The sequence below is a fragment of the Leptodactylus fuscus genome, chromosome 5 (genome assembly GCF_031893055.1).
Source record: "Leptodactylus fuscus isolate aLepFus1 chromosome 5, aLepFus1.hap2, whole genome shotgun sequence".
Lineage (NCBI taxonomy): Eukaryota > Metazoa > Chordata > Amphibia > Anura > Leptodactylidae > Leptodactylus > Leptodactylus fuscus.
In genome coordinates this window covers 214,632,058-214,648,718 of record NC_134269.1, presented here as the reverse complement: position 1 = coordinate 214,648,718, position 16,661 = coordinate 214,632,058, and the positions used below count along the sequence as shown (strand labels likewise).

General features: G+C 44.1%; 2 protein-coding genes across 2 annotated transcripts; both read left to right on the top strand.

Moving 5' to 3' along the window:
• Positions 1 to 9,519: 9,519 nt before the first annotated feature.
• Positions 9,520 to 11,745, top strand: LOC142204101 (E3 ubiquitin/ISG15 ligase TRIM25-like). Its single transcript, XM_075275360.1, has one exon. It carries the CDS (start codon positions 9,520 to 9,522, stop codon positions 11,269 to 11,271), a length of 1,752 nt encoding a protein of 583 aa, XP_075131461.1. The 3' UTR covers positions 11,272 to 11,745.
• A 3,170-nt stretch (positions 11,746 to 14,915) lies between these two features.
• Positions 14,916 to 16,661, top strand: LOC142204105 (E3 ubiquitin/ISG15 ligase TRIM25-like). Its single transcript, XM_075275365.1, has 2 exons — positions 14,916 to 15,981; positions 16,141 to 16,661. Exons 1-2 carry the CDS (start codon positions 14,949 to 14,951, stop codon positions 16,659 to 16,661), a joined length of 1,554 nt encoding a protein of 517 aa, XP_075131466.1. The 5' UTR covers positions 14,916 to 14,948.

The window sequence follows — 16,661 nt, the reverse complement described above, 5'->3', positions numbered from 1 at the left end:
CCCCGCCATGTTCCCATACAGCAGATTATGGCCTCATATGGGGTATTTCCATGTTCAGGAGAAATTGTTTAACAAACTGTGGGGGGCTTTTTCTACTTTAACCCCTTGTGAAAATGAAAACTTTGGGGATAAAGTGACATTTTAATCATTTTTCATTTATACATTCCAATGTTCGTAAAATCTGTGAAACAGCCGTAGGGTCAAAATGCTGACTATACCCCTTGATGAATTCTGTGAGGGGTGTAGTTTATAAAATGAGGTCACTTTTGGGGGGGTTTCCATTGTTTTGGTACGCTAAGGGCTCTGCAAATGAGGCATGGCGTATTAAAGCTATTCTAGCAAAATCTGCTGTTCAAAAGCCCAGTGTCGCTCCTTCCCTTTCGTGCGCTGCCGTGTGCCCAAAAATCAGTTTACACCCACATGTGGGCGATTTCTGTGCACGGGACAAATTGCAAGATAAACTGTCACATGCATTTTCTACTTTAACCCTTTGTGAATGTGATTATTTTAGGGCTAAATGAATGCATTAGTGAAAAAAGTTAAATGTCTAAATTTCACTGCCATATTATTTTTATTCTTATGAAAAGCTTAAACGGTTAACAAACATCCCAAGTGCTGTTTTGCATTATATGAGGGGTGCTGTTTTGAAAATGGGGTGATTTATGGGGGTGTTTCTATTATATAGGCCTTTACAATTCCTTTCAGAACTGAAGTGGTCCCTAAAAAATTAGTTTGGGGAATTTTCTTGTAAATCTGGAAAATTGCAGTTGCACTTGTAAGCCTTGTAATGTCCAAAATGAATTAAAAGACAATCAAAAGATGACGCCGATATAAAGCAGAGATATGGGGGATAATATTTATTCATGTATTTGGGTGGTATAACTATCTGCTTGAGAATTTCACATTTTGAAAATTGCAATTTTTTCCAAATTCCCTTTTTTTTAAAAAATAAATAAATAGAAAAATATTGATTAGTGTTTACCACGAACATGAAGTACAATGTGTTACGAGAAAACAGTCTCAAAATCACTTGTGTAAGTTAAAGCGTCTCAAAGTTATTGCCATTTAAAGTGACACGTCAGATTTGAAAAAAGAGGCCTGGTCCTTAACGCACTTTTGGGCTGTGTCTCTAAGGGGTTAAAGTGTAAGCTCCTGTGATCAGGGTCAACTCTCACTCTCAGCCTCCTGCTTTTCTCCTGTATTTTAGTCAGTGGTCATTTTTCTGCTCTCCTCATTTTACAATACTCTATTATATAAACATGTAATAATGAGAATATAGATATCCATATATATATATATATATATATATATATATACTGCTCAAAAACTAAAGGGAACACTCAAATAACACCTCCTAGATCTCAATGAATGAAATATTCTCATTGTTTGTTCTATACAAAGTGGAATGTGATGACAATAAAATCACACAAAAATCATCAATGGAAATCAAATTTATTAACCAATGGAGGCCTGGATTTGGAGTAACCCCCAAAATTAAAGTGGAAAAACACACTACAGGCTGACCCAACTTTGTTGTAATGTCCTTAAAACATGTCACAATGTGGCTGAGTAGTGTGTGTGGCCTCCACGTGCCTGTATGACCTCCCTACAACGCCTGGGCATGCTCCTGATGAGGTTGTGGATGGTCTCCTGAGGGATCTCCTCCCAGACCTGGACTAAAGCATCTGCCAGCTCCTGGACAGTCTGTGGTGCAACGTGACACACTAGAGGCGCTACCAGGAGACAGGCCAGTACATCAGGAGACATGGAGGAGGCCATAGTGGAGCAACAACCCAACAGCAAGACTGCTACCTCCGCCTTTGTGCAAGGAGGAACAGGAGGAGCACTGCCAGAGCCCTGCAAAATGACCCCCAGCAGGCCACAAATGTGCATGTATCTACACAAACCGTTAGAAACCGACTCCATGAAGATGGTATGAGGGCCTGACGTTCACAGATGGGGGTTGTGCTCACAGCCCATTACCGTGGAGGACGCTTAGCATTTGCCACAGAACACTAGGATTGACAATTTCGCCACTGGCACCCTGTGCTCTTCACAGATGAAAGCAGGTTCACACTGAGCACATGTGACAGACGTGACAGAGTCTGGAGACGCCGTAGAAAGTGATCTGCTGCCTACTATATTTGCTTCTCCTTTTCCTATCTGTGAACATAGAGCTAGTGTTCCTTGCCAAAAAGTTAGATTTTTGCCTCATCTGTCCATAGGACATTCTCCCAGAAGCTTTGTGGCTTGTCAACATGTAGTTTGGCAAATTCCAGTCTGGCTTTTTTATGATTTGTTTTCAACAATGGTGTCCTCCTTGGTCGTCTCACATGAAGTCCACTTTGGCTCAAACAACGACGGATTGTGCGATCTGACACTGATGTTCCTTGACATTGAAGTTCACCTTTAATCTCTGTAGAAGTTTTTAAGGGCTGTTTTGTTACCATTCGTATTAGCCATCTCTTTGATTTGTCATCATTTTCCACGTCCAGGGAGGTCGGCTACAGTCCTATGGATCTTACATTTCTGAATAATATGTGCAACATGTAGTCACAGGAACATCAAGTTGCGTCGAGATGGTCTTATAACCTTTAACATGCTTGTCTATAATTTTCTTTCTAAGCTCCTGAGACAACTCTTTCCTTGACTTCCTCTGGTCCATGTTGAGTGGACCAGAGAATGTAACCAATCTCCCAATCTATCACTAATGCACCTCTCGAAGAACTAAGTGAAGGGCCAGTGGCGTAACTAGGAATGGTGGGGCCCCGTGGCGAACTTTTGACATGGGGCCCCCCCGACACCGAAGATCTCGACCGAGTCCCTCCTACGCATTCCTGCGTGCTCTATTATGCCCCATAGTGGCCCCTGCACACAGTATTATACCCAATAGTGGCCCCTGCACACAGTATTATACCCAATAGTGGCCCCTACAGGACTAAATACTGTCACGTCACCGCTGACCGCTATACCAGGACAAATTGTGGATAAAAAATCTGGTCATGTGCATTACAATTTAGTAACTCCATGTGCCTCATATTAATAGCAGTTAACCCCATCATCTCCCTCACATTAACCCCTGTGTGCCTCACCATAAGAGTTACTGATATGTGAGAGACATGGAGGTAATAATAAAGTATCTTCATTACTATTACCCCCATATGTCTCACATATCAGTAACTCTTATGGTGAGGCACACAGGGGTTAATGTGAGGGAGATGATGGGGTTAACTGCTATTAATATGAGGCACATGGAGTTAGTAAAACACAAGTAATCACCCCATATGCCTGACATTAATAAGTAACCCCAGTACGTACCTGTGTATCTTTAGTTTCACTTTCCTTCTTCCTTTCTTCCTCCAGTGCAGGACGGACGGCAGGAGCTCGGCAGGGATAAGCCCCGCCTCCTCCTCTCATTGGTGGGCAGAGGACAGCAGAGAAAGGGAGGGGGAAGAGAGGGGGAGCGTCCTGAAGCGCTGACAGGAGCCAGAGCTGCAGCTCCTGTGTCTCAGCCGTTGCTGCAGCTTCGGGGCCCCCTGTTGGTGGAAAGTATTCCACCAACAGGGGGCCCCGATCATTATACTCGGGGGTCCGAAAAGACCTCCGAGAATAATGATAGCAGCGGTAGCAGCTGTCACCGGGCCCCTAATGTCCCGGGCCCTGTGGCAGCTGCTACCGCTGCTATGGTGGTAGTTACGCCACTGTGAGGGGCATTGACTTTGGGCGAAGGGGACGAAGAACTCCTTGAGTAATTATTCTCTATTTAACTTCATGGGTTTAGGATAGGATGGTTCCCCTTTTAGGAATAGGAGACTGTCCGTGCGAATGGTGGATACTGTGGGGAAGGTGCACTTTATGAAATGATGTCACTTCCTTTCTCGCCGTCTCTTCCTCTTTCTCTCACCAGTAAAAATATTATTAAGTGGCATATCACACACAAGCTGCAAGAGTGAGAAAAACTCAATAGGTGTTGTAAAGACAAGTCCGACCAATCCTATTGGATCTTCATAAGAAAATGCTAAAGTGGTAACATCTATTTACGCCTTTTCAGTGTTTCAGCCATTTTTTTCTGTACGTTTTTGGCTGGCCTTTTTTATCATGTTTTTTCATACAATTTAATCTCAGAGTAATATTCATTCAAGTTTATTTTAGCACTATACTATCTTATGTAGAAGGTTTAAAGGGATCCTATCTTTTAAACAGTTTTTTTTTTTCTCCCTAACATGTCGGAATAGCCTCAAGAAAGGCTATTTGTCTCATACCTTTCCTTGTCTTCTCTGCGCCGCCATTCGCCTACAATCCCGGTTTTTCTCGGTATGTAAATGAGCTCTCTCGCAGCACTGGGGGCGGGCCCCATTGCTACCAGAGAGCTCTCCAGCGCCACCTACATCTTCTTCTGCAAAGAGTTCTTCACTATGTCTTCTTCCGGCGGCATCTTCTGACTTCTAGGCCTAGGGCAAAGCTGACTGTGCATGCCCGCCGGCCACGAGAAAATGGCCGCTTACAATACTGTGGAATTGGCCATTTTTATTGTGGCCGAAGTTAGAAGACACCACCAGAAGAAGACGCGGTAAAGACCTCTTGGCAAAAGAAGATGGAGGCGGCACTGGAGAGCTCTCTGGTAGCATTGGGAACGCCCCCAGTGCTGCGAGAGAGCTCATTTACATAACAAGAAAAAACGGGATTGTAGGCGAACGGCGGTGCAGAGAAGACAAGGAAAGGTATGAGACAGGTCTGCAGAGTGAACACAGGGCAAACATCCTCTCTCAGACCTGGAATAGATGTTTTTATTCTCTTCTCTGTTCTCGATGCCGCCTACACTAAACTTGTTAGTGCTGAAAAGATTCTAGAAAAAGAGGAGAGATAAAATGCACCAAATGTTCCAGTTATCTGAGTATATATAGATGAGGAGGTTAAGAAAAAGTGTCCAATACACAAATGTGCCACTCTATATTCATCCTCCTAGGTGAGACATTTTCATCAATTTGGTACAATCCAAAACTATCTCACACAAGTCACAGCCAATAGAAGTCCATGGAGAATTACACCATTGTACAAAAGTAGTGACGCTTATCTAGTCATCTCTGTACGGAGACAATACGGTTTTATAATAGGCTAGCTCAGGAATCGTCGTCTCCTCAGATAGGCAAGCACTTTTGGCACAGCAATATGCGTCCAGTCTAGCCAAGTATGGTGCAACTGCAGTGTCCCAGAACAAGATGTTAATGTTCTGTTTAAAAGGTCATTATGTCACTATATTGTCAGGTGGTAATCTCTAATGTCAGCCATTCTATTTGTGTGCTGTATATTGTATGGTACTGCATTACTCAGCATACACTTAGTATTGTCTGCAGCAGTGTAGAGGTTAACTAGCTTTGCACCTTGTTTTCACTTTGCAAACCCACATGTTTTAGCATCTTGCAACTTCAGTCACATGTTTTGCTCTCAGCCTATAGGAGCACAAGCTGCTTCTAGGGCGAGCTGAGACTTGTCCCCAGTCCGAAAGAGGTGATTGCAGAATGGAGTCTAAGCCTGGCTTCTAGCCAGTCCACATGTAACCCCCTCACAGGAGTTACTAATGGTTATTTGGCCATATAAGGGCCTTACATGTTATGATTGTTTGTATATATTGCCATGTTTATTCTGTATTCATTTGTGTAATGTTGTTAAGCTGTTGTTCTCTGGTATCACTTGTCCTAGTGAGCTGTGTTCTCCATAGCAACACACACTATAGTGAGTGGATCTGTAGCTGGAACAGGAAATAGTCATAGCAGGGAGAGGAAGTAGTATTCTGTAAGAGCCAGGGAAGGAGAAGTGTGGCAGTGGCCATCTTGTGTGTCAGACACTGTGCTGTGAGGATTGCCACAGCAGCAGGACAGAGAAGCTGTGACAGCGCCCCCATCACTATCAGTAAGAGGACAGGATTATATCAGGCTAAGCAGAGCTATAACCCCGGCAGCCTGCACCTACCTCTACAAGGTAACTGAACTGTCTGCAGGGGACCAGAAACTGGATCTGCAGACATCTTAGACTCTCTGCTAATACATAGGAAGATGTCAGCCAGCTACAAGCCACTGTGCCACAGCTCACTGCTACAGGACAAGTGACCAGCAGGTGCCTGTTACAATAAAGCAGTGAGCAGTTCTACTGATCCTGGCCTGGACATTGCCTTCCTTGCAGCTAAGCCCTGGGCAAAAGCTCCTTGTTGGAGGGAGCACTGACACCCACATCACCATCTCCAGCCCAGGGACCAGTGGGTGTCTCAATACTCCAACTGGCATCACATCTAACTGACTCTGCCTATTTTCCTGTGCACCTCTCCTGGGAGTTCTGGTGCCTATAAGGTCACCGTGACAATCCACCTTCCTGCACGGTTCTCCCGGGGTGGTCGCACACATGTCTGCCAGCATTGCTCCAGGCTGAGCAGAACCTCTAATGGGCTACATCCAGATACCAGTCCATTCCTGCCAGTCCACACCTGGGAGATCATCTAAAAGTCTATTCCTGTTCTATTGGCCTAAGTCAGAGGAATAACCTGTAGGATAAAGAAGTCATCTGCCTGGATCCACGCTTCTCATGGGTTACCCAGCTGGATCTAACCTAAGCGGCTTCCACGTCGTTGATTCACCGCTTTAGCACCCTGCTATAGGGCATTGCTCTAACACCTACTCTGTAAGTACTCTCTTGTACCACATTGCACAGTATAGCCAAGCTGTGTTGAATCTCCCAAGGTAGAGCTAAAACTGCACTGGACTGTATATCAATTAACTATTTCCTACCCAAAATCTGTATACCGGCTATTGCAGAAGATAAGGGACTGTGACTGAAGTGCTGCAATTACTTGTGATAAGTGTAAAAGCTATACTGCTATTTGCTACTAAAGAGACTGTGATATTTTTACTTTGCCTGCACAAGAGATTTTTCAAGTAAAGTTCTTCTTAAACTTCTTTGTCACAGAAGTCATTCCAGCCTGTACACTGTAGAAAAGTAACAGCTAAAGTGAAAGGAAAGGTACATGTATGTGACAGGGGAACAGGGTTGTATACCACTCAGGCCTGTGACACAACCGTGACTACTACCCCCATCAGCCCTGGACTACCACCACCATCGTGCACCCCCTTTGCTCACTACACAACCGGCCAAAACCAGATTTATTAGTGCTTTCAGTCAAAAAAAACAAAAAGCACAGAATAAAATCCTAGCCCTCCGACTACCACCTACAACACAGGTACCCAACTACAGAGAGCTTGGCCTACTGCACAGCTTTCCAAACACAACACACAGCAGTTTTACTCACATATGCTTTACCCAGGAGCAGAGAACCATCCACCTGAGTGCTGTCTGCCCTTATATACCTCAGGATTGCAAGGAATTAACCCCACTCATCCCAAATACCTCAGGTGGCTAAAAGGAGTAGAGACATACAGTGTTGGCCAAAAGTATTGCCCCCCCCCCCCCCTGCAATTTTGTCAGGTAATACTCAGTTTCTTCCAGAAAATGATTACAAGCACAAACTCTTTGGTAATATCTTCATTTATTTTGCTTGCAATGAAAAAACACAAAAGAGAATGAAAAAAAGTCGCATCATTGATCATTTTACACAAAACTCCAAAAATGGCCCAGACAGAAGTATTGGCCCCCTCAGCCTAATACTTGGTAGCACAACCTTTAGGCACAATAACTGCGCACAACCGCTTCTGGTAACCATCAATGAATTTCTTACAAGGCTCTGCTGGAATTTTAGACCATTCTTCTTTGGCAAACTGCTCGCGGTCCCCCCTGAGATGTGAAGGGGGCCTTCTCCAAACTGCCACCAAGAGATCTCTCCTCCTCCCCCACAGGTGTTCTATGGGATTCAGGGCTGGACTCATTGCTGCCACTTTACAAGTCTCCAGGGCTTTCTCTCACCACCATTTTCTAGTGCTGACCTGAAGTGTGTTTTGGGTCCTTGTCCTGCTGGAAGAGCCCTGACCTCTGAGGGAGACCCGGCTTTCTCACACTGGGCCCTACATTATGCTGCACAATGTGTTGGTCGTCTTCAGACTTCATAATGCCATGCACACGGTCAAGCAGTCCAGAGGCAGCAAAGCAACCCCAAACCATCAGGGACCTCCGCCATGTCTGACTGTAGGGGGCGTCTTCTTCTCTTTGAAGGCCTCTTTTTCCCTGTAAACCCTATGTTGATGCCTTCTCCTAATTTTGTCTCATCTGACCAGAGAACATTCTTCCAGAACGGTTTTCGCTTTCTCAGGTAAGTTTTGGCAAACTCCAGCCTGGCTTATGTCTCTGGGTAAGAAGTGGGGTCTTCCTGGGTCTCCTACCATACAGTCCCTTCTCATTCAGATGCTGACACTGGATAGTATGGGGTGACACTGTTGTACCCTCGGACTGCAGGGCAGCTTGGACTTGTTTGGATGTTAGTCGAGGTTCTTTATCCACCATCCGCACAATCTTGCGTTGAAATGTCTCGTCAATTTTTCTTTTGCGTCCACATCTAGGGAGGTTAGCCACAGTGCCATGGGCTTTACACTTCTTGATGACACTGCGCACAGTAGACTCAGGAACATTCAGGTCTTTGGAGATGGACTTGTAGCCTTGAGATTGCTCATGCTTCCTCACAATTTTGCTTCTCAAGTCCTCAGACAGTTCTTTGGTCTTCTTTCTTTTCTCCATGCTCAATGTAGTACACACAAGGACACAGGACAGAGGTTGAGTCAACTTAATCCATTTCACCTGGCTGCAAGTGTAATTTAGTTATTGCCACCACCTGTTAGGTGCCTCAGGCAAGTAACAGGTGCTGTTAATTACACAAATTAGAGAAGCATCACATGATTTTTCAAACAATGCCAATACTTTTGTCCACCCTCTTTTTTATGTTTGGTGTTGAATTATATTCAATTTGGCTTTTTGACAATTCTTTTTGTGGTTTTCCACTGAAGACAAATTAAATGAAGATAATACCAAAGAATTTGTGATTGCAATAATTTTGTGGAAGAAAATGAGTATTATCTGACAGAATTGCAGGGGTGCCAATACTTTTGGCCAACACTGTACCTAAGGGTCTATTCATACAGAGTTTTTTGGCGAGGATTTTGGACCCTTACTCTCCCTACTCCAGCAGCCAGAGCCAAAAAACCTACAGCGAGGGTATATATATATATATATATATATATATATATATAGTGTGTATATAGATATTTATATGTACACACACACACACATCTATATATTACAGTATTATACAATGAGGGTAGCAGAAAAATAAGCACTAACTACAATTCAGGTGGCGCAGAGAGAGATGGCCCTGATCAGAGGAGCTTACACTCTAATGGGGGGCCAATATAAATATGGAGAAACCAGCTTTCTTCCCTGTAACTGGTGCCAAAGAGAAGAACTCTGTTCCCTTATAGCAAATTATAGGGTTAATAGCCAGAGCTCACCAATTTTGCAAGGTCATATGTGCTGGACGACGCCCTATGAAATACATTTTAAGTTTTGTTTCTTATAATACTCGAAGCCATGGCATCTGCTGATGTGAGAGATGAGCTAGACTGCTCCATCTGTCTGACCATTTATACCGATCCTGTAACCCTGAGATGTGGACACAACTTCTGCCGGGTCTGTATTGATCTGATCCTGAATACACAGGACCAGTCTGGAGTTTATTCCTGTCCTGAATGTAGAGAAGAGTTTCCGGAGCGGCCTGTACTGCAGAGGAACATAACTCTACGTAATGTAGTAGAACGTATCCTGTCTATTGAGCCTCATCAGGAGGAGATCACCGGGATCTGCTGCACTTACTGTATTCACTCTCCTGTACCTGCTGTGAAGTCCTGTCTACACTGTGAAGCTTCTCTGTGTGATAACCATCTGAGAGTCCACAGCAAGTCACCAGAACATGTCTTCTGTGATCCCAGCACTGACCTGGAGAAGAGGAAATGTTCTGTCCATAAGGAACTTCTAAAATACTATTGTACTATGGAGGCCGTATGTATCTGTGTGTCCTGTAGTTTGGCCGGAGAACATCGAGGACACCGGGTGGAGATGCTGGATGAGGCCTCTGAGAAGAAGAAGAAGAAACTGAGAAATGTTCTCCAGAAACTGATCACAAAGAGGAAGAAGACTGAGGAAAGAGTCCGGAGTCTGGAGGAGAGCAGGAGAAAAGCTCAAGAAAATGCATCTGGAGAAACCGAGAGAGTCACTGCCCTGTTTATAGACATCTGGAGACGACTGGACGACCTGGAGAAGAAGATCCTGAGTGAGATCTCCAGGCAGGAGGAGCAGCGGTCACTCTCACTGTCTGATGTGATCCAGAAGCTGGAGATAAAGAAGGCTGAGCTGTCCATGAAGATGCGGCACATTGAGGAGCTGTGTAACATGACTGATCCACTGACTGTCTTACAGGATCCAGACACAGGTGACTTGTGTGATCCTGAGGAGGGGGGAGGTGATGAGGACACAGGGGGACATGATAAGACACATGATGTAGATGTGGATGGAATTACAGGGATGTTACATGCAGGTCTCTCTGATATAATGACATATCTACAGACCATCTCACCCCCAAAACCAGAAGAAATGAGGCCACAACCCCCCAGCGCCCGATCTCTGCCCAGTCACACCCAAGATTTACCTGTGTCAGGTACAGAATATGGGGGTGATGGTGTAATAGTCAGGACTGGGGGTGTTGGGGGGGAGGTAACGGCTGCAGGAGAGGGAGGGATCTATGGGCAGGGTCCTGCAGACATATTACTGGATGTAAACACGGCTGCTAATAATATCCGAATATCAGACGACCTGAAAACTGCAACCTGGAGAGAAAAAAGACAGAATTGTCCAGAAACAGCCGAGATATTCCAGTGTCCTCAGGTGATAAGTATCAGGAGATTTACCTCAGGGCGACATTACTGGGATGTGGAGATCAGGGAATTATGGGTGTGGAGAGTGGGGATGTGTTATCCCAGTATAGACAGGAGGGGGGAGCAGTCATACATTGGGGATAATAACAAGTCCTGGGGTTTATGTGGAGGGCAGTGGTGTAATAAGAAGTATTCAGTGAGACATGACAATAAAGTGATCCAGTTACGTCAGCAGATCTCCAGTAATAGATTCAGGATCTGTCTGGATTATGAGGCCGGGCAGTTGTCCTTCTATGAGCTGTGTGACCCCATCAGACACTTACACACCTTCACTGACACCTTCACCGAGCCCCTTCATGCTGTATTATATGTATTTGGAGGTTCTATAAAGATATTGGGGCGGGGGCTGTGAGGGTCCATCATAGACACAGAGTGTAATTCACCTCCTCGTACTTACAGATATGACCACATTCACACTTAATGGATTCATGAAATGATGAAGATAATAATGAAAATGGTGATTTGTGACTAATAAATGGTCATTTCTGTAACAATTGTCCTCTAGTAATGAAGGTTTTATTGTAGGAAATTTCTTGTATTATTAGATAAAATATTCCGGGAGGTTTTCGTGGTTTCTCTCCCAGGATTCAGGACGTCTTAGATGGAGAGGTCACAGATCTTATTATTGGTCTCCACCTAGGTTAATTTGCTGTATCGGGGGATGGTAGAAGGTGACATTTGCTGTGTCCTGGGTGGGCTGTATAGGGGGCTGCAGATATAAGGTCACTTTCACACTGTGCAGTTGTGGTGCAGTTAAAACTGTATGAAAACTGAGTCAAAAAATGTGGAAGATGTTTTGATTTGCTTTTTGGTAAAATTTGGTATAATATGACTTCATATAAGAATAAGGAAAGAAGATGATTATTTTACATATCTTATTGCTTCCAGAATCCATGTATATACGATGTGTATCATCTCCCAATGTATAAACCATATTATGTCACATTGTGAACTCCTGAACTTTATTAATAAACTTCATCATAAAAAATCTATTGTTTGTGTCCTGTATAATAATCGTCTCCATCCTGCTGTGAAACTACAACTCCCAGCATGCACAATTCTAGTTTTATAACAACCTACGAGGAACAAATTTATAGTCATATCAGAAAGGAAGAAAAGAAACACCAAAGCCAATGACTGCATTCTCCTAAAGTGCCACAGGAGGGAGACAGAGTACAGTCTACATAAGGGCTGTAGATAGTGATGGCCGCTGATCAGAATACCGGGGGCAGCGAGATGAGATTATGTGAGGACTGGAGTAAATCTACAGCTCATGTCCTACATTCTGTGCTGGGTAGATCTCTACAGCCAGGAAAAATCCATTTACCAATACACAGCTCCAGATCCCCGGCATAGACACATGTACTTGGTAAATTTTGGTTGATATGTTTTGTCTTTGATTCTGAAAAAATAGGAAATTTGGTGAAAATGCAGATTTCAATCTGACATTACATTCCATTCATATAGATAGTCAGACGACCCAAATGACCTGATGAATCTAATTCCCCAGATCTCGGCTTTTGCCGCCATCAGACTTTTATCCCCCTTTCATGTTTTTCGGATATTATAAGACTTTACAACTCAAGCAGTCATTTTCCAGCTTTTCAGGAATATTTCCTAAACACAGTTTTAAAGGGACCAGTTCAGTTGAGATGTGAAAGTTAATTTTTTTTTTTTTACAAAAAAGTCACGTTACCCCAAATTTTTTATCTTCACAAGGTGTTAAAGAAAAAATTGCCCCTCACATTTTGTTAGACAATGTCTCCTGGACACAACAATACCCCATATGTGCTGGTGCACTGATGTACGGGCACACGGCAGCGCTCGGAACGGAAAGAGATCTGTTTGGCTTCTCTGGGACAGATTTTGCAGGAATAGTTTTCAGGCCCCATGTCCCATTTGCAGAGCCCCAAAGTGCCAAAAGAGTGGAAACCCTGAAAATGTGACCCCATTTTAAAAACTAGACCACTCCACCAATTTCAGGCAGAAAACCAGCAGACCCCATTATAGTCTATGAGGCCTATGGGTTTCCGTAGGTAATCGCTTTTTAAGCGAAAAGGTTTTTTTTTTTCGAGTCCCCATAGACTCGAATTCCAACTATGTTTTATACATAAGTTCCTACGAGCCCTGACAGTGTCATACACTATGTATTATAGATAGGTTCCTAGGAGCCCTGACAGTGTCCTACACTATGTATTATAGATAGGTTCCTAGGAGTCCTGACAGTGTCATACACTATGTATTATAGGTAGGTTCCTAGGAGTCCTGACAGTGTTCTACACTATGTTTTATAGATAGGTTCCTAGGAGTCCTGACAGTGTCATACACTATGTATTATAGATAGGTTCCTAGGAGCCCTGACAGTGCCATACACTATGTATTATAGATAGGTTCCTAGGAGCCCTGACAGTGTCATACACTATGTATTATAGATAGGTTCCTAGGAGCCCTGACAGTGTCCTACACTATGTATTATAGATAGGTTCCTAGGAGTCCTGACAGTGTCATACACTATGTATTATAGATAGGTTCCTAGGAGTCCTGACAGTGTTCTACACTATGTTTTATAGATAGGTTCCTAGGAACCCTGACAGTGTCATACACTATGTATTATAGATAGGTTCCTAGGAGTCCTGACAGTGTCATACACTATGTATTATAGATAGGTTCCTAGGAGCCCTGACAGTGTCATACACTATGTTTTATAGATAGGTTCCTAGGAGTCCTGAAAGTGTCATACACTATTTATTATAGATAGGTTCCTAGGAGCCCTGACAGTGTCATACACTATGTATTATAGATAGGTTCCTAGGAGCCCTGACAGTTTTATACACAGAGAACTTTTTCTCTGCTGCTTTCGGTTTTGAAACGGTGGACACTTGGCATACCGTATTATAGTTAATGGGGTCTGCTGGTTTCTGAGTATAACAACTCCTTTAGCAGTCCAGCTCTCTGTTGTTCGGAATCATTAGCCGACCTGAGTGGTAGAGAGCCAGGTACTAGTGTCAACCTTGTGTCAGTTGTTAGTTGGTGTTTCTGTAAATAGTTCTTTCTTGAATAAGTAATTTTTAAAAAGATACAAGAAAAATGACTCCTGATATTTTATGTCATTTCTGTAATGCTGATGTTGTTTTTCAAAATTTGAGGCCTTTCTTGTTTCTGCTGCCTTTATTGTAATGTTTTTTAATGCACTGAGAATTGGTGAATTACTTTTTAGAAGCCGGTGTGATTGCAACGGGAGGCTTCTGTCTGATGTGCGGGTAAGGCCTGGGCCCCACGGGACGTAAATGCCACGATTTGCCCGCAGCGGAAACGCTTTGGGAAAAATCGCGGCGTTTTACAGTGCAAACAAAGGGGAGGAAAACTATGTGAACTTTCTGTTGAAAGCGCTGCAAAAAGAACCGCAGTGCGTTCCTACCGCGGTTCTTTTCGCTGCGCTTTTGCGCTGCGATTACGGCACATGGGGCCCTGGCCTCAGGCTGGATTCCATTAGATTATTTATATATGAATCAAAGACTGATCAGCAATTAAAGGACACATGGCGTCACTTCATGAGGTCTAAGGCCCCACATTGCGGACAAGCTGTCTGTTGTTGCAGATTTTGCTACGTTTTTCTGAGCCAAACCAATGAAGGGTTAAAAACGCAATAGAAAATATAAAGGGAGACCTTATACTTCTATTACACGTCTATATATTACACCATTGTACAAGTGTAGTGCCGCTCTAAATCAACACATATCTATATATTACAGTATTGTACAATTAAGAGAGCAGAGAAATAACCACTGACTACAATACAGGAGGCTGAGAGAGATGGCCCTGACCAAAGGAGCTTACACTCTAATTGGGACCAAATATAAATATGGAGAAACCCACTTGCATCCCTATAATCAAAGACAAGACCTCAGTTCCTATCTAGCAGATTATAGAGTTAATAGTCAGCTCTCACTGCAGGTTGTGTAATGTCTTATGTGCTGGAACACGCCCTGTAAGATACTTTTAGTTTCGTTTCTTGTAAATCCTGAAGCCATGGCGTCTGCTGATGTGAGAGACGAGCTGCTCTGCTCCATCTGTCTGACCATTTATACCGATCCTGTAATCCTGAGATGTGGACACAACTTCTGCCGGGTCTGTATTGATCAGGTCCTGAATACACAGGACGAGTCTGGAGTTTATTCATGTCCTGAATGTAAAGAAGAGTTTCAGGATCGTCCTGTATTGCTGAGGAATATAACTCTATGTAACATAGTAGAACGTGTCCTGTCTACTGAGCGCCATCAGGAGGAGATCACCGGGATCTGCTGCACTTACTGTATTCACTCTCCTGTACCTGCTGTGAAGTCCTGTCTACTCTGTGAAGCTTCTCTGTGTGATAACCATCTGAGAGTCCACAGCAAGTCACCAGAACACGTCCTAACTGATCCCAGCACCAACCTGGAGAAGAGGAAATGTTCTGTCCATAAGAAGGTCCTGGAATATTACTGTACTGAGGACGCTGCCTTTATCTGTGTGTCCTGCTGTCTGATTGGAGAACATAATGGACATAAGATGGAGTCTCTAGATGAGGCCTCAGAGAAGAAGAAGAAGAAACTGAGGAATGTTCTCCAGAAACTGATGACAAAAACAGAGGAGACTGATGAAAGAGTCCAGAATCTGGAGGAGAGCAGGAGAAAAGCTCAAGGGAAAGCATCTGGAGAAGCCGAGAGAGTCACTGCCCTGTTTATAGACATCAGGAGACGACTGGACGACCTGGAGAAGAAGGTCCTGAGTGAGATCTCCAGGCAGGAGGAGCAGCGGTCATTGTCACTGTCTGATGTAATCCAGAAGCTGGAAATAAAGAAGTCCGAGCTGTCCATGAAGATGCGGCACATTGAGGAGCTGTGTAACATGACTGATCCACTGACTGTCTTACAGGATCCAGACACAGGTGACTTGTGTGATCCTGAGGAGGGGGGAGGTGATGAGGACACAGGGGGACATGATAAGACACATGATGTAGATGTGGATGGAATTACAGGGATGTTACATGCAGGTCTCTCTGATATAATGACATATCTACAGACCATCTCACCCGCAAAACCAGAGGAAATGAGGCCACAATCCCCCAGCGCCCGATCTCTGCCCAGTCACACCCAAGATTTACCTGTGTCAGGTACAGAATATGGGGGTGATGGTGTAATAGTCAGGACTGGGGGTGTTGGGGGGACGGTAACGGCTGCGGGAGAGGGAGGGATCTATGGGCAGGGTCCTGCAGACATATTACTGGATGTAAACACGGCTGGTAATAATATCCAAATATCAGACGACCTGAAAACTGCAACATGGTCAAAAAGAGGACCGTTTCATTCAGAATCAGCAGAGAGATTCCAGTGTCCTCAGGTGATAAGTATCAGGCGATTTACCTCAGGACGACATTACTGGGATGTGGAGATCAGGGGAACAAGAGGGTGGATGGTGGGGATGTGTTATCCCAGTATAGACAGGAGGGGGCTGCAGTCAGACATTGGAGATAATAACAAGTCCTGGTGTTTATGTGGAGGGTGGTGGTGTAATAATCAGTATTCAGTGAGACATGACGATGATGAGATCGAGTTACCTCAGCAGATCTCCAGTAATAGATTGAGGATCTGTCTGGATTATGAGGCCGGCAGTTGTCCTTCTATGAGCTGTGTGACCCCATCAGACACTTACACACCTTCACTGACACCTTCACCAAGCCCCTTCATGCTGTATTTTATTTAG

Coding starts and splice junctions, on each gene's coding strand:
- LOC142204101 (XM_075275360.1), top strand. CDS start 9,520: ATGGCATCTGCTGATGTGAGAGATGAGCTAGACTGCTCCATCTGTCTG.
- LOC142204105 (XM_075275365.1), top strand. CDS start 14,949: ATGGCGTCTGCTGATGTGAGAGACGAGCTGCTCTGCTCCATCTGTCTG. Junction 15,982..16,140: donor TATAATGACATATCTACAGA/CCATCTCACCCG, acceptor TAACGGCTGCGG/GAGAGGGAGGGATCTATGGG.